At 39.0% G+C, this 20,416-nt stretch overlaps 1 protein-coding gene across 1 annotated transcript in view; it reads left to right on the top strand.

Moving 5' to 3' along the window:
* The window catches only part of CLASP1 (cytoplasmic linker associated protein 1), a 321,194-nt gene that overhangs the window by 249,187 nt on the left and 51,591 nt on the right, over positions 1–20,416 (top strand). The window contains exons 33-34 of the mRNA XM_083153636.1: positions 13,589–13,732; positions 15,059–15,165. Of these exons, the coding sequence (XP_083009762.1) occupies positions 13,589–13,732; positions 15,059–15,165 (251 nt within the window). The remainder of the gene's footprint in view (positions 1–13,588; positions 13,733–15,058; positions 15,166–20,416) is intronic.

Here is a 20,416-nt window from a genome sequence, read left to right as displayed (position 1 = left end):
CACGTATGTGTGAGGAGGTGTGTATGTGTTGAGCGAGTAGATAACAGTATATCTTTCTGACCTCATATTGCCCATTCACTTTCAAACTTAGCATCTTTACAGTTTGCGGTTTCAGATATAGTTCTGGCTGCTTAAAAACCATTTCATGCAACTATTATTATTTTCAAACGTGTATCATCCAGCTCGGCTGTCTTACAGAAATGTAATTCTTTGTTACCAAACCATTTTCGTGAAAAGTAGTTTTCACATATATACAGTTTCATTTTTAAATTGCAACACTAGGCATACACACTGGGCGTTTTTGCTCAGCATGTATGCAAAGCGATAATGCTGAAAATTGCTAGACTGAAAATCCCTTAGTGTATACACACTGAGCGATTCTTGCCCATCTAATTGATTTTCCTGGGGGTGGATGGCTTTCCATAGCAAGGCGCTATAGAAAACCATCCACTCCGCCACTCATTTGCTGGTAATACTAGCAGGTGAGTGGTGGCTACCGGCGATGATGCGATGTCACGCATCAGCGCTCATCGCTGGGCTATACACACTGAGCAGCTTTTGAGCTGAAAGCAGCTCAAATGCTAAGTGATGTGAACCAACCATTATCAAGTCCTTTTTCAGGCAGTGTCTGCTGTATTTTTCTACATACCGGGGTTCAAAGCTTTCACCTTTAGAATGTAAGCTCTAACGAGCAGGGCCCTCTCTCATGTGCTTTTAATATATCTCTGCCACTGTTATAATTGCATCAGTGTCTGCTGCAACAGTATTTTTTTATTTACCATGTACTTGTCCTAATTTGCATTTGTGCTGTAAATCACTATTTTTCTTGTTTCGTTCTTTTGCTCATCTACAGATGGAGCACCTCTCGCTCTTGCTCCACCAACGGAGAGGCGCCCCATCTGACTGAGACGCGCGTGCATCTCACACGCACGCGCATCTCATTTTCCCGTCGGCGGGGGGACGGGAACCCTGTCCGTCTCCGCTTCAGGGAGACGGATAGGGTTGGGGGGGGGGGGGGGCGGCAAGGCGGCAGGGACCCTGGGCGACCCTCGGCGAAGCGGCGGGGACCCAGGGGGGGGGGGAGCCCCGTTGTAAGGCGACGCACGCGGATCTCGTGCGCGCGCGTCCCCTTGCGGAGGCTAGCGGGGGATGAGGGGTGGCGAATCTTCCGCCATCCCCTGCAAAGAAGAGACCCGCTGCATCTGTATGTATTGTCAGGTGCTGCGGAACCCTTGTGGCACCATATAAACGATAATAATAATGAAGGTGCCATGGCCAGTGCTCATTTAATTAGTTTCCACATGCCATTGGCCTGGTGCGAGAGGTCTGCTCCACTTGAAAGTGTGAAGGCTCTAGATAAACTTGGTAAACACCTTGGGTTTCCCAACCTTGCCAGTCAGCAAGATCTACAGTTCTTTTAAGGGATAGAGGATAAAGATGAGATCAGAAGAGTGTCTCAACATAAAGTTGTTACTCTGAGTTATATCCATGTAAAAAATATCAAGCTTTTTACCATTGGGTGTATTTTTTACCTATGCACATCAGATTCTTGTCTGGAAGCCCAAATTGGAGCTATTTATATAAAAGGCAGATAAACAATTTTAAACTTCAAGTTTTTTCAATAGTTTGTTTAGAGGATTTTGGTCTGTGGAAGCAGATGTCATAATTTCCATGCATAGTTTCTCCTCTGCGCATGATTATAGACATCCACAGAACATGGTCTGTTGAGTGGTACTTGAGAACGAGTTGAGAACTCCTAATCCATGGATGCAAAATCTGTCCTAGAGCTGCACATTAAGATTTACTCTTTAAATCTTGAGGTTAGAAAACTGCATAAATTATTATTCTGCACCTGGACATTAAAAGTTCCTCTGTATTGGAAAGTCTCCCACCAGTAGCAATTTTTTTGAGCGGGGGTTTTAAATGACTTTAAGTTCTCCTTGTACTGTACAGTATCTCAGTTTTTTAAGGTATTGTTCATATAAGTTCTTTAGAGATTAACAATTCGTAGAGGCCTTTTTTTTTATTACATTTTCGATTACCAGCTTGTTTAATACTGGACGTGTTTTGGTTTGCGCTTTCTTTTTTTCCTTTTCACTGCAGTGTAGTGAATGATTTGTCTTTTTATGACCCACCTCTTGGTATATGTCTTGTCCTTTTTCCGAGTCTGTTCCTGCTATTCTTGTTACCTTTGTCTCGGTGCCAGTTTCCAGGTCTGGACAGCAGCCGACTGCAGGTGAATGAGTACAAAGTAAGGAGGAGTCTGACTTCCCAATTACTTTGTAATCTTTATTGTCTGGAAGGGAATAAAATGTTCTGGTGTACCAGGTTTTCATAATCAAACTGCAATTCACCTTCTTGTAATTTTACGTTGATTCAGGAAATATATATTCTGATAAGTAGATGAGACCTTCACCTACACACAATGTTTATTTAACCCCTGCCTGTTCTTTTTATTGGCTTGCTGGTACTGAGCAGACTTTTTATGACCCTTATTATATTTGCTTTCCTAACTCATGTGCGGTCACTTAGGAAGTGAGTTGCAATGTCATTTACATAATACCAAGGTGGCTATATCTGAATTCTATGTTCTACAGGAGTAGACCATTACCAAATATGTTCCGTTATGTCCAAATATATTAATATTGTACGTGAATTCTCAAGATAATATGTAATATTACACATTGGTATGTTCCCATTATAAATGCTTCTTGACAATCCCATGATCCATATGTATTGCCTAATGGAACATAATGTGTATGTAACCTGGGTCATATATGACTTTAGGTATATACACACATACAGGTTTTATGAAATAGTGTATAAACCTTTATGCATCTTCCCATGGGTTTATAAGATTGATTCACCAACCAATACTGTCATTTTATGCTGAACAACAGCTGTACTTCTTCTAGTGTCCATGGTGCGTCTTCTGCAGAGGACATCTTATCTCATACTTTTCATCCGAGCTCCACCCGTATGTCACATTCATTCTTAAGGCTTTTGAAACCCTTAACAACCCTTAACAACCCATACATACAGTCCATCAGCTAGGTGCAGAACCAGGTGTACTGATATAATATCTGGTAAACTTGGGCAGAAAATCTCCCATCCATGCCATTCTGTGAAGTCTGCGTTTTTAGTATTGGTTTAGGTAGAAGTCCTGTAGGCTGAAATGAGAAAGTCCTTCAACTAAATCCACACTAGATGTCCTAACAAAGATATTGAACATCTTGCTCACCATTTAAGCTTGTGTACACATTAGATGTTGTGTACCCAGCATGATATTGCAGGGGCGAGGACCCGGCATCATCAAACGCATTTGTTAGCGATATCATCAGATTGAGTTGTATGCATTACCAACCTGAAGACGTAGCGAATGACTCACATGATCGCACAAAATGACATACACTCTGATGTGAACAATTTTAAAGTACTGATCCTTTGGAATCAGCCACATTGTTCAAAATATTGAATATGCACTTAGCTTTGTCTTTGTGAGATAAGCTGATCTGTTGCAGATGCTGCTGTGATCATACCATTGTATGATATTTAAGTTGTGGTATTTTTTAAGCTAGTAATATGTTCCATGGAAGCAATAGGTTTCATTTTAGCCACCAAGGCAGCCATGGACAGTGGTCGGTCAGTGTTTAGCTATGATGGTTGTAGCAGCATTACATATATGGGTAATCAATGTATCTTGGGTTTTGTATACACCAGTAAAGGTGGCCATACATCAGAAAGATATTGTACCCAATCATACAATCTCAATTGATTGAAAGATGGATTGTATGCAGATTGTGTGTCCAAAAACCACCAAGGACTGCCAGGGAGTTGAAGGGAAATTGGACACAATCATGAGCGCAATCAATCTTAAGATCCATCTTTCTGATGTATGGCCCCCTTAATGTAGCATTCAATAAGGCTGTCTTGGGTTCCAAAGTAAATCCAGTATCAAGGGCCTGAGTAAGCACTTGGTGGACATGGTTCCAAAAGATGCGTAAAGTGGAGCAGGCCCACCATATTTATTACTTATTAACAGTTTCTTATATAGCGCAGCATATTCTGTTGCGTTTTACAATAGGACACATTGATACAACAATGTATGTATTTACAGACAGCCAAAGGTATGAAGGCCATGCGCTCGTATGCTTACAATCTATAGGGAATAGGCATTGATACACAAGGGTAGATATTCTTTATTGCATTAATCCCACCAGAATGCAAAGGTTCATGGTGTGCTGTATGATACGGTGACCCAGTAGTTTGGCCATGGGTCAGGCGAATGGAAAATCTAAAACAATAAATAGAGAGCATATGTGTGGACTGTAAATTGGGGATGTAATTTGATAGTAGTGTCTGGTTCTGGCATTTGATAAGCTTGCCTGAAGAGGTGAGTTTTCAGGGAACGCTTGTAGGTTTGGAGACTGGAGGAGAGTCTTATTGTGTGTGGGAGGGCATTCCACAGAGTGGGTGCAGCCCATATATAGAAGAATGTTTCTTATGTGACAGGAAAAATAGTATGAAGTTTTAGTGGGAATTAAATATGAATGAGTTTAAAATATATAGCAAGTTTCACAAATTGAGGCGCTTTTCTAGTGTGTGCGCATTTTAAGAATGGAATGCCTGATGCAAGGTTTATGACCCACCCATATGAAGAGATTACAAGCTATTTGTAAAGAAGCCAAGGTTGTGCAGGGAACTACAACTGGGAGAATTTGAAAGAGATAAATAATAAATATTAAAGGAGATTCATTTTAAGAGCATTCACCATACAGAGAATCAACATGAATCCCAACTAACAAGACTCATTTGCATAGTTTTATTAAAAGAAACATCATGTCAGCTTGCAAACAGGGCCCTCCTACCTTTTGACTGTCTGTAAATACCCTGTTTGTTGTATCACTGTCTCCTTTGTAAAGCGCAATGGAATATGCTGAGCTATATAAGAAACATTTTGTCGTTGAGCTATAAAAGAAACTGTTAATAAATAAATGAATTTGCCTGATAAAGGGAAGAATGTTTTAGTAATGTATTGCCCAAGATATTTAATAGCAGATGTTCTCCAAAATAAAAAGGAAAAGGAGAAATCAACATTGACTGCATCTGAGGGGAAATATGTAAGGCAAGGGCCTCTGATATGGAGGGATTAATTTTATATACTGACAAATAACCATAGAGCGAAGGTTCCTGCTGCATATTAGGAAGAAAAATGAATTGATAGGAAAATGTCAGAAGGACATTGTCATACAGTAGTTTATACCAGGGATTCCCAACCACGGTCCTCAAGGCACACCAACAGTGCAGGTTTTTGTGATATCCAGGCTTCAGCACAGATGGTTTAATCAGAATCACTCAGGTACTAATTAAGTCACCTTGAGGACCGTGGTTGGGAATGCCTGGTTTATACTGATGACGTCCCACTGTAAGCCTCTGGATACCCACATTAGCTTGAACAAATGATGCTAGAGAGTGCAAATATAAGGGTTGATAGTGGGCAACCTTGATTGGTGCCATTCACCAGGTTGAAGAGAGGAGAGGAACACGGTTAGTCAAACCATACAAGATATCTGGCAATAAGTGGCTTTAATTGCCAAAACAAAGCAGCCACGGAACTCAAGCGAGGATGGAGTAGGAAATGAAAAGGGCCATGGGATATGATCGAATGCTTTTTTCAGCATCAAGCGCCATAACCAACAGAAGGCTACTTTAAAAATATTAATATGACAAAGCAGGTTGTTAGTGTGTCTCATGTTTGAGACCTGGTGATTGAGAATTATTTATGGTCCCTTTCATCACTAGATCTAAATAGTTAAACATAGGTAAACATTGGAGCCATGACGTCAGAGTGCAGTTCTTCTTTTTTGCTTTTCCACAAAAAATAGCAGTTTTTGCATTTAGTAACATGAGCCTGACTATACATACAGTAGTTGTAAAACCTGTTCCTCAAACATGAGCGCATACTGTAGCTTGTCAAATGCAAGCGTAGTTATGTCTTTGCCGCACTCCAGCCTTGTAACAGCTGCAGAAAAGTACTATTTGTTACAGCCTCAGGGCATCCATTTTTACTTATTGATGAAGACATGGACATATTGCCGTACTCCAGCAAACCTTATCTACAGTAACACTGCTGATCTCCAGTAGGGAAGTAATATGTCAGGAACACATGGTAGCTCTTAAGTATTATTACATAAATGAACACATTGCTGTACTCCAGTAGTACTATTACATGAACATATTGCATTACTCCAGTAATATGCATGAATGGGACACATTGCAGCATATTAATATTTTTTATATGAACACTGCGCTAATCCAGAAAGGTATTTAAAATTCACATATGAGTCCATGTGATGACATCTTTGGAACTTTAATTATATTTAAAGCTGCCCTGACTATCTAAGCTAAATTATTATGCTTTCACTTATGAACAAGTGAGAATGGAAACAGTGTATATCCGCTCCATTAAGAGTTTTTATTTTTAGGGAATATACATATTGAACCCTGGTGCAGTGAGCGTTTATGCAATAAATTAGCTCTTCTGCTGTTTATGGGATTGTCAGTCCTATTAAACAATTGGACCAATAAAGAAAGGGAATAGTGCTGTAGTAATAAACTAGTTTTATTTCTATATTTGACTATTTGAAAAGGTTACCCAAAATATTTGGTTTACTATTGAGGTTAGCAAAGTCTCTATTTAGGTACCAAAATCTAATAACCAAATGAGAAGATAAACTCTTGTGTAATTATCGCAGCTGTAGAGAGGTAAAAGCTTGTGTCCAGACTGCACACTGTAACCACCAATGTGCTGTCAGTGAGTATGATCTCCTAAGCGAGGTACAGTAGATCTTGGTGTGCAGATCCTGGAGAAAGTGAAGCAGACCGGTGTTAACGGAGGGTAAGTCTGTATTGGTTTTTAATCAGACAGTGAATCATTTACTGCATAAAGCCTGACTGGTGACAATACTACAAGTAAGTAGCCTTTATAAAAGACCTCTGGAGATTAAGCACATACTGTAGATAAGGTGTGTGTGTGTGTGTGGTTAGTGTGCAGTCTGGGCGCAAACTTTGACCTACATGTGGTAATCACACAGAGACCGTCAACGTCCATGCAGCTAAGCTGTGAAAGGCATGAACTGTGGAGGTACTACAGATTCTGCATTGGAGGGTTTTTTAACCACTACTGCCATTGGCGCTGTACTACCAGTTATTTGTTAACAGTGGAGAGAATTGCTGATAACGATTTAGAATATTTAATTGACATTCCTATGTGATGGTTTGTTTGTCATTAGGTTTTCTAACCTCTTAAAGAAAGAAAATATATTTTATGCATACTAAATATTTAATACGACCTTTGTAGATTCAGTATTTTTTGTTAAAATTATGTAATTTATTACCTTCACATTATTTCTTTATTGGTTCAAAGAAGGTATTCAATGTTATGATCCACTGTGAAATAGCGGCTGTTTTCATGGAGAATAGACTGAATTCTGTTCACTGTTTTTGATTTTCTGAAAAGACGTGGACCCGCAGTTTTATTAATTTGCAGATTCGGTTTCTCAAAGAGCCGTATCTGCAAATGCAAATTTTGGCGATTTTCCTGGTGAAAATGGCCAGGATTGAATAGCGAAATCCCCTTTATTTCCTATTTTCGGAAATATTGCAAAAGATTGAATACCCCCTAAATGTTCTTAGAAATCATCCTATTAGATTTGATTGAATATTGTTATGAACATTTATTTACTAATACTTCTTTTTCGCTGCCTTTCCAATCCTGGGAGGCCGCGCATCAACATAGAATTTCGGAAAATCAAACTACCGGGTTGTAGTCCCGTATTGCCAATTCTGTTCTTTACTCGATAGACCCAGAAATTTCTGTTGACCACAGTGGAAAAGGGATATAATGCATCCATAGGGTGGTGGATTATTTTATAGCAATTTTGAGTATTCCCATGCCTTGGCCAGCTTATATTTCCTATTTGGGCTGTTGGATTAATAGCACAATGTACTGACCATCTGAAAATATGCTGTATTTATTAATATAAAGCGTCCAGCCAGAGCATTGCAATGGGCAGAGCATAAAAATACCTAATAATCTGCCACCATGATCCTGTAATGAGCTTCTATTTGATTAGCATGAAATTTGTTTTGTGTCCATGTTTGTGAAGTCGTTTGTAAAATGGAGCTTTAATGAAGATTGCTTCCTCCAGGCACACTCCGCTCTAAACTGTGCGCTCCACTAGTTAGCACTTAGTAAAATAATAAATCAGTATAGAGGCTGGGAAATTGCCTCAGGACAGAAAACTTACAAATGAGCTTATGCAACTAGTTTAATATCCTCCTATTTCTGAGAAACCGATTACTTATTTGGTTCTTATAATTAAATCGTGTTCAAAGATAGAACTCGAAATGTTAAGTACTATGCTTGGAAAAAAATCTTTGTTTTAAAGTTTGGGTTTCATTGCATTGTTCTTGAGACACTAAAATGAGTAATTTTCCTGTATACTGTAAATTTAGGACCAAAGAACAGCATATACTAGATCTGCATAGTACATGGGATCATTTATGAACAAAACCTAAAATATTCAATATTATTCACCCCAGAGCAACTGTTGCTTAATGTCAGACATTTTATTCATTTTGCAGTGTCAATAGGTTGGCTTGCTGACAGGAAGTCTGCATAGGAAAAATCTAACCCTACTTTCCTTTTTTTTTTTTTTTTTTTTAGCTGTTGCATACTGTACAATTAAACATTTATTCTTTGTTTCAGTGTTTTATCTGGTGGGCTTATCAGAGTTAATTTTCATTCCCTTATTTCTACAGGATAGCACTATGAAAATGTTATCAGCTGCAGAACTTTTTCAGGATTCTCAGTTTTTCTAAAGTACATTTTTTTTACTTGCCTTAATATGTTAATGTTCTATTCATGACCTATTTTTTTTGTTCACTCTGCATTGCTGGTGTCTGCTTTGATTATAACCATGAGAACAAAATGATCAAGATCTTCTGTCTATTTTCAAAATACTTGTGTTTGTTTTCAGCGCAATAATATGAGGCATTATGTTAAGTGAAGTTTTAATAATGTTCTCCTTGGTCACATCATAACAAGAATCTTTCAGTCTGTACTTTCAAACCAGCCATTATTGGAGCAATAATGTAATAAATAGTCTTCCTTGTTTATGGCAGTAATGTAAGCAAGCAAGACTATGTTTAGATAGAGATTTCAGGGTACTATGACAAGCTTTTAGGTAATTTTACAATTGGGGTTTTAGAGCTTTACATCCATTATCTCCTGATCATGTCTGGTTTGTGAATGATTCAACAAAAAAGCTTATATGTATGGGCTTTGTAGAAAACATTAATGTGTAACTTTCATGTTTCTATTTTCAACTACTCTAGTAGAACAACAATGATCCCTACCATTACAAAACTGCTGACCACCAGAATATGATATCTCCAACATCTAATTATGACTTGACTTACCTAGCTCTCCACATAGTCAAACCTTCTGTATTACTATGTTCTATTGCATATAGTCTGTAAGTTGTTAAATCACTAATAAGCATGATCAGTGTGACAGCTGACAAGTTACAGTATGCATTACTTTGTGCTCCTGAATACAGACTTTTACCCAAATCGTTCTTTGACCTTAAGGCAGGTGCATACATGTCACTTTGTAAAAATGACACTTAGGATAGAAATCACTACTTTTTTTATAATTATGGTAATAATGTTGCTATTTTTTATATATGTTAGTGTATTACACACTCCTGTAGCAAAATGTGTTGTGGTCTCTAACCGACGGTTCTTCCTCCTGAAATGGTTTTTTTGCACGGCCGTCTTATGAAACCCAGAACCTGCATAGCTGGGTGTGTGATGACTTTGCAGCCAGACCCAGCACAGCATCCTCCGGGCCCGAAGGAAGCCTGGAAGAGCGGTGTAAACAGGTAGACGTGTGCACTAACCACAAAACTGCACTTGAGATGTGTGTAGTGTGTGTATTAATAACCTCGTCATCATATCTGAACTTTGATGGCATTAACAGTTCCAAATGTTAATATATATTTTGCAGAGTTCTAAAGCACAGTGACTTACTGTAATTCATTGATTGGTAACCTACAAGCAATAGATAGGGTGCCCACACCTTAAATAAAAGTTTGTTTGAGTAGGGCATTTTGTTGTTTTCATATACACTTTAAATGTGTGTTTAATATACTTTACTTTTTTTTTTGCAATGGTCAACATTCATTGTAGAGATTTAGATATTTTAGGACTGTGCTAGTGCAGATCCTTCCCACTGTAATAGAATAGAGACTATTCTTGGTTAAGTTATTGTAGCACATGCTAATGCTACTGTATGTCCTAAGCTACTGAAAAAAAAGTTGATGGCAGCAGGCCTTTCTGTTACCATTATACAATTACAATGGTTTCTTTTCTTCACCAACAGTAGCCATGGATTTTACTGTGTTTTTAGTTTTTTCAGGGTTTTTTTCTTTTGTGCATTATACTTTAGAATCAATGGCGTTACAACTCATCCTAACCGAAGTCGTTCCATGTATACAGCATATGCATCATATCTTATGCCTGGTACACACCAGAACGATGCAGGTCGTGAGCAGATCGTAAGACGATCTGCACACGATCTGAATCCAATCTCAACCTGTACCCAGCTTAATGGTCATTTCCAGGTCTTACCTGCTGCAGGTAGGATCTATCAAACGACCTGTGGGGCCGCGCATCAGATTGGAATCGGATCAAAAATAGCCAAAAACATGGCCAATTTACATACAATCGGTCTAGATTGTATCTAAATTGGATGCTTTGAGGCCAAATCGTTCTGGTGTGTACCCTACATTAGATATTTAGCTACTAACTGTTTTACTGTCTGTCTGATTATATCCCACTTTTTTGTGGCGCTAGGCCTCTGGACTATGTGTGTAACTCACCATTCTCCACTGTTTCTGCAATAGAATAATTTTTCCTAACTTATACTTATTATATATTGGTTTAAGTTCAGAATTTGGCACCACCAGGATTAGCATAATGCTTCAGAACATTAGAACATGTACTCAAGCAGGGCAGGGTGGCTCACTTCACTCACCACAGATACCTGTTCCAAATAGATGTCCACATGGATAGCAGTAATAGTAGTAGTGCTTTAAAGCAGTTTGGCTATGCTAGTCCAGGTAGATTCATGTTCTAAACTTGATCCACACTTCTCTTTACCACATTATTCTGTACTTTTGCTAGGTAGTTATTGCTGATGTACATCTTCATTGAAAGTAGTTTTTAAAAGTTACTTTTACATTGGATTGTGCATTGGCAACCGGTTTCTGTGTAGAGTAATAGGGGAAGATAGTTGGACTTAGTGTTAGTTGTCGGCACCTACAAGGAGGGGTTAGGGTTAGTCTACAAGGTGGGGAGGTTAGGTTCAGGTGGTAAGGTGGTGGTTAGGCACTAGCAGGGGATGGTTAGGGTCAGGATGGGGAAAAGGGGGCTAGGGTTAGGCTGCTACAAGGGAGGGATAGGGTTTGTGTGTGTGTGGGGGGGAGGGGGGTACAGGGGGAGGGTAAGTATATTTACCTGATCCCTATAAGGACCCTAATTCAGAATTCCAGCATTAGTATTCAACCTGTCAGCATCCTGACTGACGGTCATCCATATGTATCAAATTGATTCTACCAGACTGCATAGATACAGTATTAGGCCAATATCGAATATTCTAAATCTTAGAATACTTATCAGAACTTGTTAAATAAAATTAACCATCAGTTGTTATTTTTGGAGCAGAGATAATTGCTGGGTACACACTGAGCAATAAAGCTTTTAATACAGATATCATCAATGAGATATCGCACATATCATCTAGTGTGTATGCTCAATGTCACTAACATTCCTAACATTTCCTGTCTTTTGTACATTCTGCTGAATGTGGACTATATCATCGACTGCATGTAGAAGTGGGAGGCGGATGATGCCACTGACTGTTATCATTATTGATATCGGTTGGTGTGTATGCATACAGTAGTTTGCCTGGGAGTACAGTGGGAAAGGTGATGGTTTTACTCATTGGGCAAATCGACTTTTTAAAGAACTCCTTAGCATGATTTAACAAGAAGGCAGAAACAGACGTGGGCATGTTTATTGGCTTGTGGGCTAGAGGACACACTTCAGAAGAAACAGGTTACACTGAATAGTCTTTGGGTATACAGTACACACTGTGTGTATGTGTGTGTACATATATATATATATATATATATATATTTTTTTTTTACATTTCTGCACTTTCTAAAAGTTTTGGCGTGCCTAGCCTTGTGCTAGATTCCGATATAAAAAGAAACCTTCTGATTATCTTAAATTGCTCATTTAATATGCCCAGATATTATAATCAGAGTCTGTAGGTATTTGTGAATATTTGTATGGCGTGATAAGAATGTTGGCTGAATGAGTATGAAAGTGTTCACTGCATTATCACTGCATGTGCTTGATTGATTTCTTATTTGATTTCAATATTCTGTAATATTAGTCCCAGATACCTTCTTACTAAACCCTATGATCCCCCATTGTAAAGGTGAAACACCACAGAATACCATTAAACACTTCCTGTCCCTTGTTGGATAGTTAATCCATATGTCAACAGATGGACAGCAGAATTGCTATAGATGCATTAGTTGAGTACGGGTTCTTAAGTTGACAGTGTCTAGGTCGATAGTCTAAAGGTCGTGCACTATTGGTCGACAGTCAAAAGGTTGTCGCATCAAAAAGGTTGACATACATTATGTCGACATGGTCAAAAGGTTGACATAAGTTTTCACTGTTTTTGGTGTTTATGTTGATATAGGTCGACATGGACACTGTATAAGTGTACCGCTTCTCTTCGCATGGCTCGTTGAGGTTGGCACACTATTTTATTGTCCCTCTATGCCCACTGGGATGGTGAAGTATGAATAAGTCGATTTAAAAACTATAAAAATCATGAAAAACTCACCTTGCCCATTTTTCCATGGCAACCTTTTTTAATGTTGATCTTTTTAATGCATCGACCTTTTGACCATGTTGGCCTAATGCATGTCTACCCTTTTCATTTGTCAACCTTTTACTTGTCGACCAATAGTGGTCAACTTTTTGACTGTTGATCTAATTACTGCATCCCATTTGAGACCTAGCCGTAAGAGGTAGTGGGGCCGATTTATTAAGCTTTAACAAGAGATAAATGCAAGGGTGATAAAGAGAGATAAACATCCAGCCAATCACCTGCTAACTGCCATGTTACAGCCTGTGTTTGAAAAAAGTCATGAAGGAGCTGATTGGCTGGACGTTTTTCTCCACTTATCACCCTTGCATTTTCTCTTGTTAAGGCTTAATACATCTGCCCCAGTGTTTGGTATGAACAATCTACCATTCTAACCCAGTATCCTGTAATGTTTCTATCATAGAGCAAAATCTGTAACTTAAAACATGTTGTAGGTTTCAGAGTGGAATCCCCTAGTGCCCAGCTGTGCTTCTGGATGTCCTATATTCCAGAAGATTTCCTTTTCTGCTCAGTGCATGCTTTCTCCATTAATGACTTCATGTAATCTAATTTCAGGCAGCACAAATCGTCCTGATCTCTCTATTTGAATTGAACACACCAGAGTTCACAATGTTACTGGGTGCTTTGCCAAAAACATTCCAGGATGGTGCGACCAAGCTACTGCACAACCATCTCAAGAATTCTAGCAACAGCAGCATGGTGAGAGTTCTATCACAATGTAATAATGTGTAAGGTGGCAGTAGTCTGTTTCATATGGTGTATAGCAGGGAAAGGGACCCTTCAGCCCTCCAGATGTTAAACTTCACATCCCAGAATGCCCTGCAACTGTTTTAGCATGGCCAAATAGAAAAACTGTATTAGGGCATGCTGGAAGGTGTAGTTCAACTACAGCTGGAGGGCCAAAGGATCCCCTTCCCTGGTGTACAGGATCACATTTTCTTAAATAACTGTCAACTGCTCTAAACAGGTCAAACAAGTTGGCTGAGTAGATCAACATAACAAAATTAACTCTAGCATGCTCCGGATTGTATGGGCGGAATTCAATGACCGCCAAAACAAACTGTAATGTATTTCAGGAGTTTTGAGGGATATGTCTATCTGGTTTTCGGCGGCTTGCTGCTTTTATATGTGTGAGCAGAAATATGCTACTATTCTGGTCTAATATGTTCACAACACTAGTTGCCCTTGATAACTTGTCTAATTCAGTCTCCATATATATATATATTTATATAAATATAGAGCATGAAATGTAGAGGCACTCATCAGACTTCGTAAGGTTCAATCAGAAGAGGTTTATTCCTACATGTTTCGGGAGTAATACTCCCGTCGTCAGGGAACAATTTTCAATGTAACACAATGCATTTTTATTCAGACCAGACACATCCCTTCACCAATCAGGGGGGAGTAATCATCCATGTCCCGCCCTGTCTGCACCTGTGTCCGGATCCCAATTACTTGAGACCACAGACCAAGCTCAGACTGCCGGTACCTGTGGAATAATTAATCCCACCTGCATACAAATACAATATAGCAAACAAGTGAAAATTTTTTTTTAAAAACACAGTACAAAAACGGCAGGTAATATTCAAGGACTAGTTTAACCACTTTATATATTAGCATAGTTATAACATTACATATTAAATACAATAGCTTAGATGTATTTCAGTCAAATTTTTAGATACATTTTAAAGTGTGTATTATAAACACTATGGATGGTTACACATATACTGGTTATAAAAAACAATGCAATCCTGCCTTCTCATTCAGACCCCTTGGCGCCAGTGAATGAATATATATATATATATATATATATATATATATATATATATATATATATATATAAATATACATTAGTAATTATAGTGTAAGATTTTCCTTTTGACCCCATGTTTGGTTTGAAATTATTCAATTTGTGATGTAGACATTTCTCCTCCGTTTCTATTTTCTGACCCCCATCCTCTGATAATTGTTAAGGGTTGGCACACATTTGTTTTTAATATGTCCTATTCATGTTCGTCTTTGTAGGGATCACCAAGCAATACCATGGGCCGTACTCCTTCCCGACACTCCAGCAGTCGCTCAAGTCCTCTAACCTCTCCAACCAACTGTTCTCATGGTGGCCTTTCCCCAAGGTAATGAGGTATCCATAGCAACAAGTGCACAAGATTAACAATCAATATTATAAATATTTAATTACTAAAGTTTGTGTAAAATATATGAGTTGTTATTTTTTTCTGTAAAATTTAATATTTATTGGTATTCTCTGTGTTTATAGCAGGCATTCCCAACCACAGTCCTCAAGGCACACCAGCAGTGCAGGTTTTAGTGATATCCAGGCTTTAGCACAGGTGACTTAATTAGTACCTGAGTGATTCTGATTAAACCATCTGTGCTGAAGCATGGATACTACTAAAACCTGCACTGTTGGTGTGCCTAGAGGACCATGGTTGGGAATACCTGGTTTATAGACATGTGCTCTAATGCACTCACTTGATAGTAGTAAGTATACCATTGTCTGTAACTAGACAAATACATTTTCCCAGGTGCTCACACTATTAAACAGAAATGTTGCTGCTATTCAAAAAGTAAGTTTTATTTATATAGCGCACTTTCTCCAACAGGACTCAAAGCGTTTTACAGACCTCAAAACAACACACATAATACATAAGATTTAAAAAGTCCAGCAATAGAAAAGTCACATAGACATAAAAGAAAGCCTTACATATTAGGCACAATGCAGTGTTGGTGCAGGCGTTTTGGATAATATCTTCCACGGGTTTTGTATTCCACACTAACAATGTGCAGCCATCTTAGGCACACTGCATAGGATTACCCTAGGTGGAATAGGTTATTCCGTAGAATAAATTATACAAAATGGGGTGATTGCAGTGTAGAGTAGGGCCCTAACAAGACACTCTGGTCCATGTATTTTTCATCCCATCCATAAATGTACCAAATGAGGCAGCCATGTTGGGCGGACTACGAAGGTTACACTATGGGAGATTTTATTTATTATTTATTTATTTAATTATTTATATAGCACGCACATTCCACAGCACTTTACAGAGAATATTTGAACAATTGCATCAGTCCCTGCCCCAGTGGAGCTTACAAAATGAGCCATACAAGGGCCCAATGCACATATGGGACAGTGGATACTTGTGTAGTAGTATGATATACAGTGTATAGAAACATCCACTTGAAGCACATCTTGCCCGTGGAGGAACCAACTTATTCAACAGCTAATCCTATGTAGTTCACTGGTGGCAGGGTGTGTAATCACAACAGGTGAGCATTACATGAATAGCACATGGTGTGGCAGAAGTACATTGTTTGGGGGGGGGGGGGGGCGGGGGGGCAGGGAAATAAAGTAGGACATGATAAACTAACATTTGCAGAGAACCAGCAAAAAGGGAAAATTTGGTAATCATTATTATAATGAAGTCCTAAATGTCCTGGCCTCATAGGAGCAGTACGGTTAGGTGTGAAAAAGTGGAGAGCACATGAAAGTACACTCGAAGTCTTGCTACCAAAGGCTGGCTCTGGTGATTTCCCCCCATAGCTCCCTACTCACCACGAGGTATAGGCCTGGGGTCAGTCCTGATATTGTCAACTTTATGGGCATTGGTCCTGGTGTTCTCATGGCAGAGGTGAGGAGAGGCCACACAATAATCCTGAGTTTTGTTCTTGTAATGCAGTCCTTCTGTAGTAAAGTTGTTTGGATGTTTTCCTTCTGTTTAACGCTGCTTTATATTTTAAACTGACTCTTTCTTAACTAGACACTTCATATACTAGACACCCTAGTGTCCGAAAGGATTGGCGTCTGATACCAGAGTAGGAATTTAGAGATTTCCTTCATGTTAGCATCTATTCTATAAACCTCAACAGGGGCAAACACAGGATTTTGCTGGTGGGGTTTCTGTACATGTACTGTATGTACATCATATATTAAACACACATGCACACCTAATATATGTTTCATATATTAAACACACACACTTTTGCACATATACATACATACAGCATACATACTGTACATACTTACACTGCATATTTACAAACTCATATCATATGTGGACACATATACTCACAGAGCAATAACATACAAAACATAACGCAGACTATACATCCAAACACACACATTGTATATAGTACATACACATGGTGTGTATATACACACACGCACACACACACACACACACACACGCACACATAGCGTACTGTAAATACACACAGCATATACTGTACATATACTGTACACACATAGCATACATGCACACAGCATGTACACCCAAACATACAAGCAGCACACAGGATAAACACACAACATGCATATACACACTGATACACATACACACACCAACAAGTATTCATACTCACTGACACACAGCATAAACAGACCACACACACAGCAATCATACACATAGCATGTACATACAAACACACACAGCACACATATACACCACATGTACACACACATTCCCTTCTCAAGCAAACATTAGTAAAGCAAGTGCCTAAAGGCTGCATTAAAAAATGAATTAATAAAAATCAGTCATCTGTGTCGCTGGATTGGCACGCAGGGGGGGGGGGGGGGGCGGTGCTCGGAAACCCCTTACATGTACATATCAAATCATTTTCCATATTGCATAGAATGTACTAGAAGGATGGGGAAGTGATCTATTGTGTAAATGTACATTTTGCAGTGGAATGCTTGCCTTGGAGGTATTATTTTCTGTTTAATAATTAGTATTTAGTGTATAGTTTGTTCTGGGTTATTAAGTTTCTGTATAAGTTTCCGTCTAACTAGTGCTAGGTTAGTGATAGACCCAACCCTGGATTTTGAAGTATTGTGTAGTTATTACACTATAGTGTGTGTATATCTATATAGATATATATATCTATATAGATATATATATATATATTCTGTAAATAGCAGCACCTCTGAATGTGCCCTGTTAGCCGGGACCACAGAAATTGATAGAGATAAGGGAAAGCGCAGAGTGCGCTATAGAAGGATACACAATGTAAAATAGCAACATTTTATAAAATATTGCCTCTTGAGGCTATATGACATATAAGATAAAACAATAACAATATAAAATGACTGATTTAACATTTAACAGGGATTTTTTCGATCTTTCCAATGAAGTTGCAGGCCCAACGTGTTTCGTCAATGAAGTGACTTCATCGGGGGCATTGGAAACATTGCGTGTGGCAAGATAAATTTGCACTTCTTGATTGGGAGAATTTAATTGTTTGAAATAGCGAGAACTGAATTCCCAAATAGTAGGCTGTACAAGAGATAGATATGTCGCTGATCAACACAATAATTGACTCAAATAAAGCCAGAGAATGCCTGAAGAAATTCTCTACTTTTTGGAGTTAAGATGAGGGTACTTTCAACTCAAAAATCTGTGTACCATCCAAAATCAGTTTGGAGAACCGGATGTGTAATCATGAAGATCCAAGCACAGATTCTGTGCTTGGATCTTCATGATTACACATCCGGTAATCTTCCTCTGTCCAATGTCTGTGTTCTTTTGCCCATATTAATCTTTTCCTTGTTTTGGCCTGTCTCGGATATGGCTTTTCTTAGCCACTGTCTAGAAGGCCAGCATCCCGGAGTCGCCTCTTCACTGTAGATGATGACATTGACGTTTTGCGAATACTATTTAATGAAGCTGCCAGTTGAGGACCTGTGAGGTCTTTTTCTCAAACTAGAAACTCTAATGTACTACTTCTTGCTCAGTTGTGCATCAGGACCACCCACTTCTCTTTTTACTCTGGATAGAGCCTTTTTGTGCTGAATTGAGTAGTACACACCATTTGAGAGTATAATCGACCTACAATAAAGATGCTCCAGATACTCAATTAGCTCAACGGAAGGCCAGTTTTATAGCTTCTCTAAAGGGCAAACTGTTTTCAGCTGTGCTAACATAATTGCACAAGGGAAAAAAGAAGGGGGTGGGTAGAGTGCTATGAGCAATAATTGCACAAGGGTTTTCTAATCATCCACTAGTCTTCTAACGTGATTTGCAAACACAATGTACCATTAGAACACTGGAATGATGGTTGCTGGAAATGGGCCTCTATACACCTTCCTTTAAAAACCAGACGTTTGCAGCTAGTATAGTTATTTACCACATTAACAATGTACTGTATATAGATTATTTATGATTAATTAAATGTTATCTTCATAGAAAAAAAGTTTTTTTCCATATTTTAATATGGAGTTGGTCCAACTTTTGCATCTATAACAGCTTCCACTCTTCTAAGAAGGCTTTCCACGAGATTTGGGAGTGGTAACCCCATTTATTCTGTAGAGCACTGATGTTGAATAGGAGGGCTTGGCTCACATGCTTCCTTCCATTTTGTCACAAAGGTGCTCGATGGGTTTGAGGTCAGGGCTCTGTGTGGGCCAGCCAAGTTCTTTGAAACTGATCTCCTCAAACCATGCCTTTTATAGTTATTTGCACCCTGGGGCACAGATATTATATACACAATTGCCTTCCCTAAATTGTTGCCACAAAGTTGAAGCATAGCCGTGTTCAAAAAGTCTTGGTATGCTGAAGCGTCAAGATTGCCCTTCATTGGAGATAAGGGGCCTAGCTTAGACTGTGGAAAACAGCCACATAGCATTACCTCTCTTCTACCAACCTCACAGTTGGCATAGTGCAGTCAGACATGTAACATTCTCCTGGCATTTGCCAAACCCAGACTCACCCATCTAACTGCCAAATAGAGAAGCGTTATTAATCACTGCACAAAACAGGTTTTCTCTGCTCCTCAGTCCAGTGTCTGTGTGCTTTACACCGCTGCATCCAACGCTTTGCTTTAATGAAGTGAGGCTTGCATTCAGCTGGTCGGCCATTAAACCGATTCCATTGAGCTCCCGCCGCACAGTTTTTGTGCTTGTATTATATCCAGTTAAATTTCAGAACGCTTCAGCTATGGAATCGTCAGAGCATTGGTGACTTTTGCGCACTTAGGCGTTGACCCTGATCAGTGATTTTGTCTTCCGCTTCGTGAACGATTTCCTGTTGTTGCTAAATGCTTCCATTTTCTAATAATTACAGTTGACCGTGTAATATCCAGCAGGGATGAAATTTCACAAACTGTTTTATGGTAAAGGTGGCATTCTATCACAGTTACCATGATTGAAGACACTAAGGTCTTCAGAACAACCTATTTTGTAAAAATACATGTATGAAAAGGGAGACTGCATAGCTAGGGGCTTGGTTTTATACATCTGTAGCAACCGGTCTGATTGAAACACCTGAGTTAATTAACAAGTGGGGCCAAATACTTTTGTTCATTTAGGGGGGTATTCAATCCCGGGACACGACTGTCGATCTGGCCCGACAGCCGTGACCCTGGCCTGTT

This window comes from Crinia signifera, chromosome 7 (genome assembly GCF_055691185.1).
Source record: "Crinia signifera chromosome 7, ASM5569118v1, whole genome shotgun sequence".
NCBI lineage: Eukaryota > Metazoa > Chordata > Amphibia > Anura > Myobatrachidae > Crinia > Crinia signifera.
Note: the sequence above shows the minus strand (reverse complement) of the source record. Positions and strands in the feature narration are given on the sequence as shown.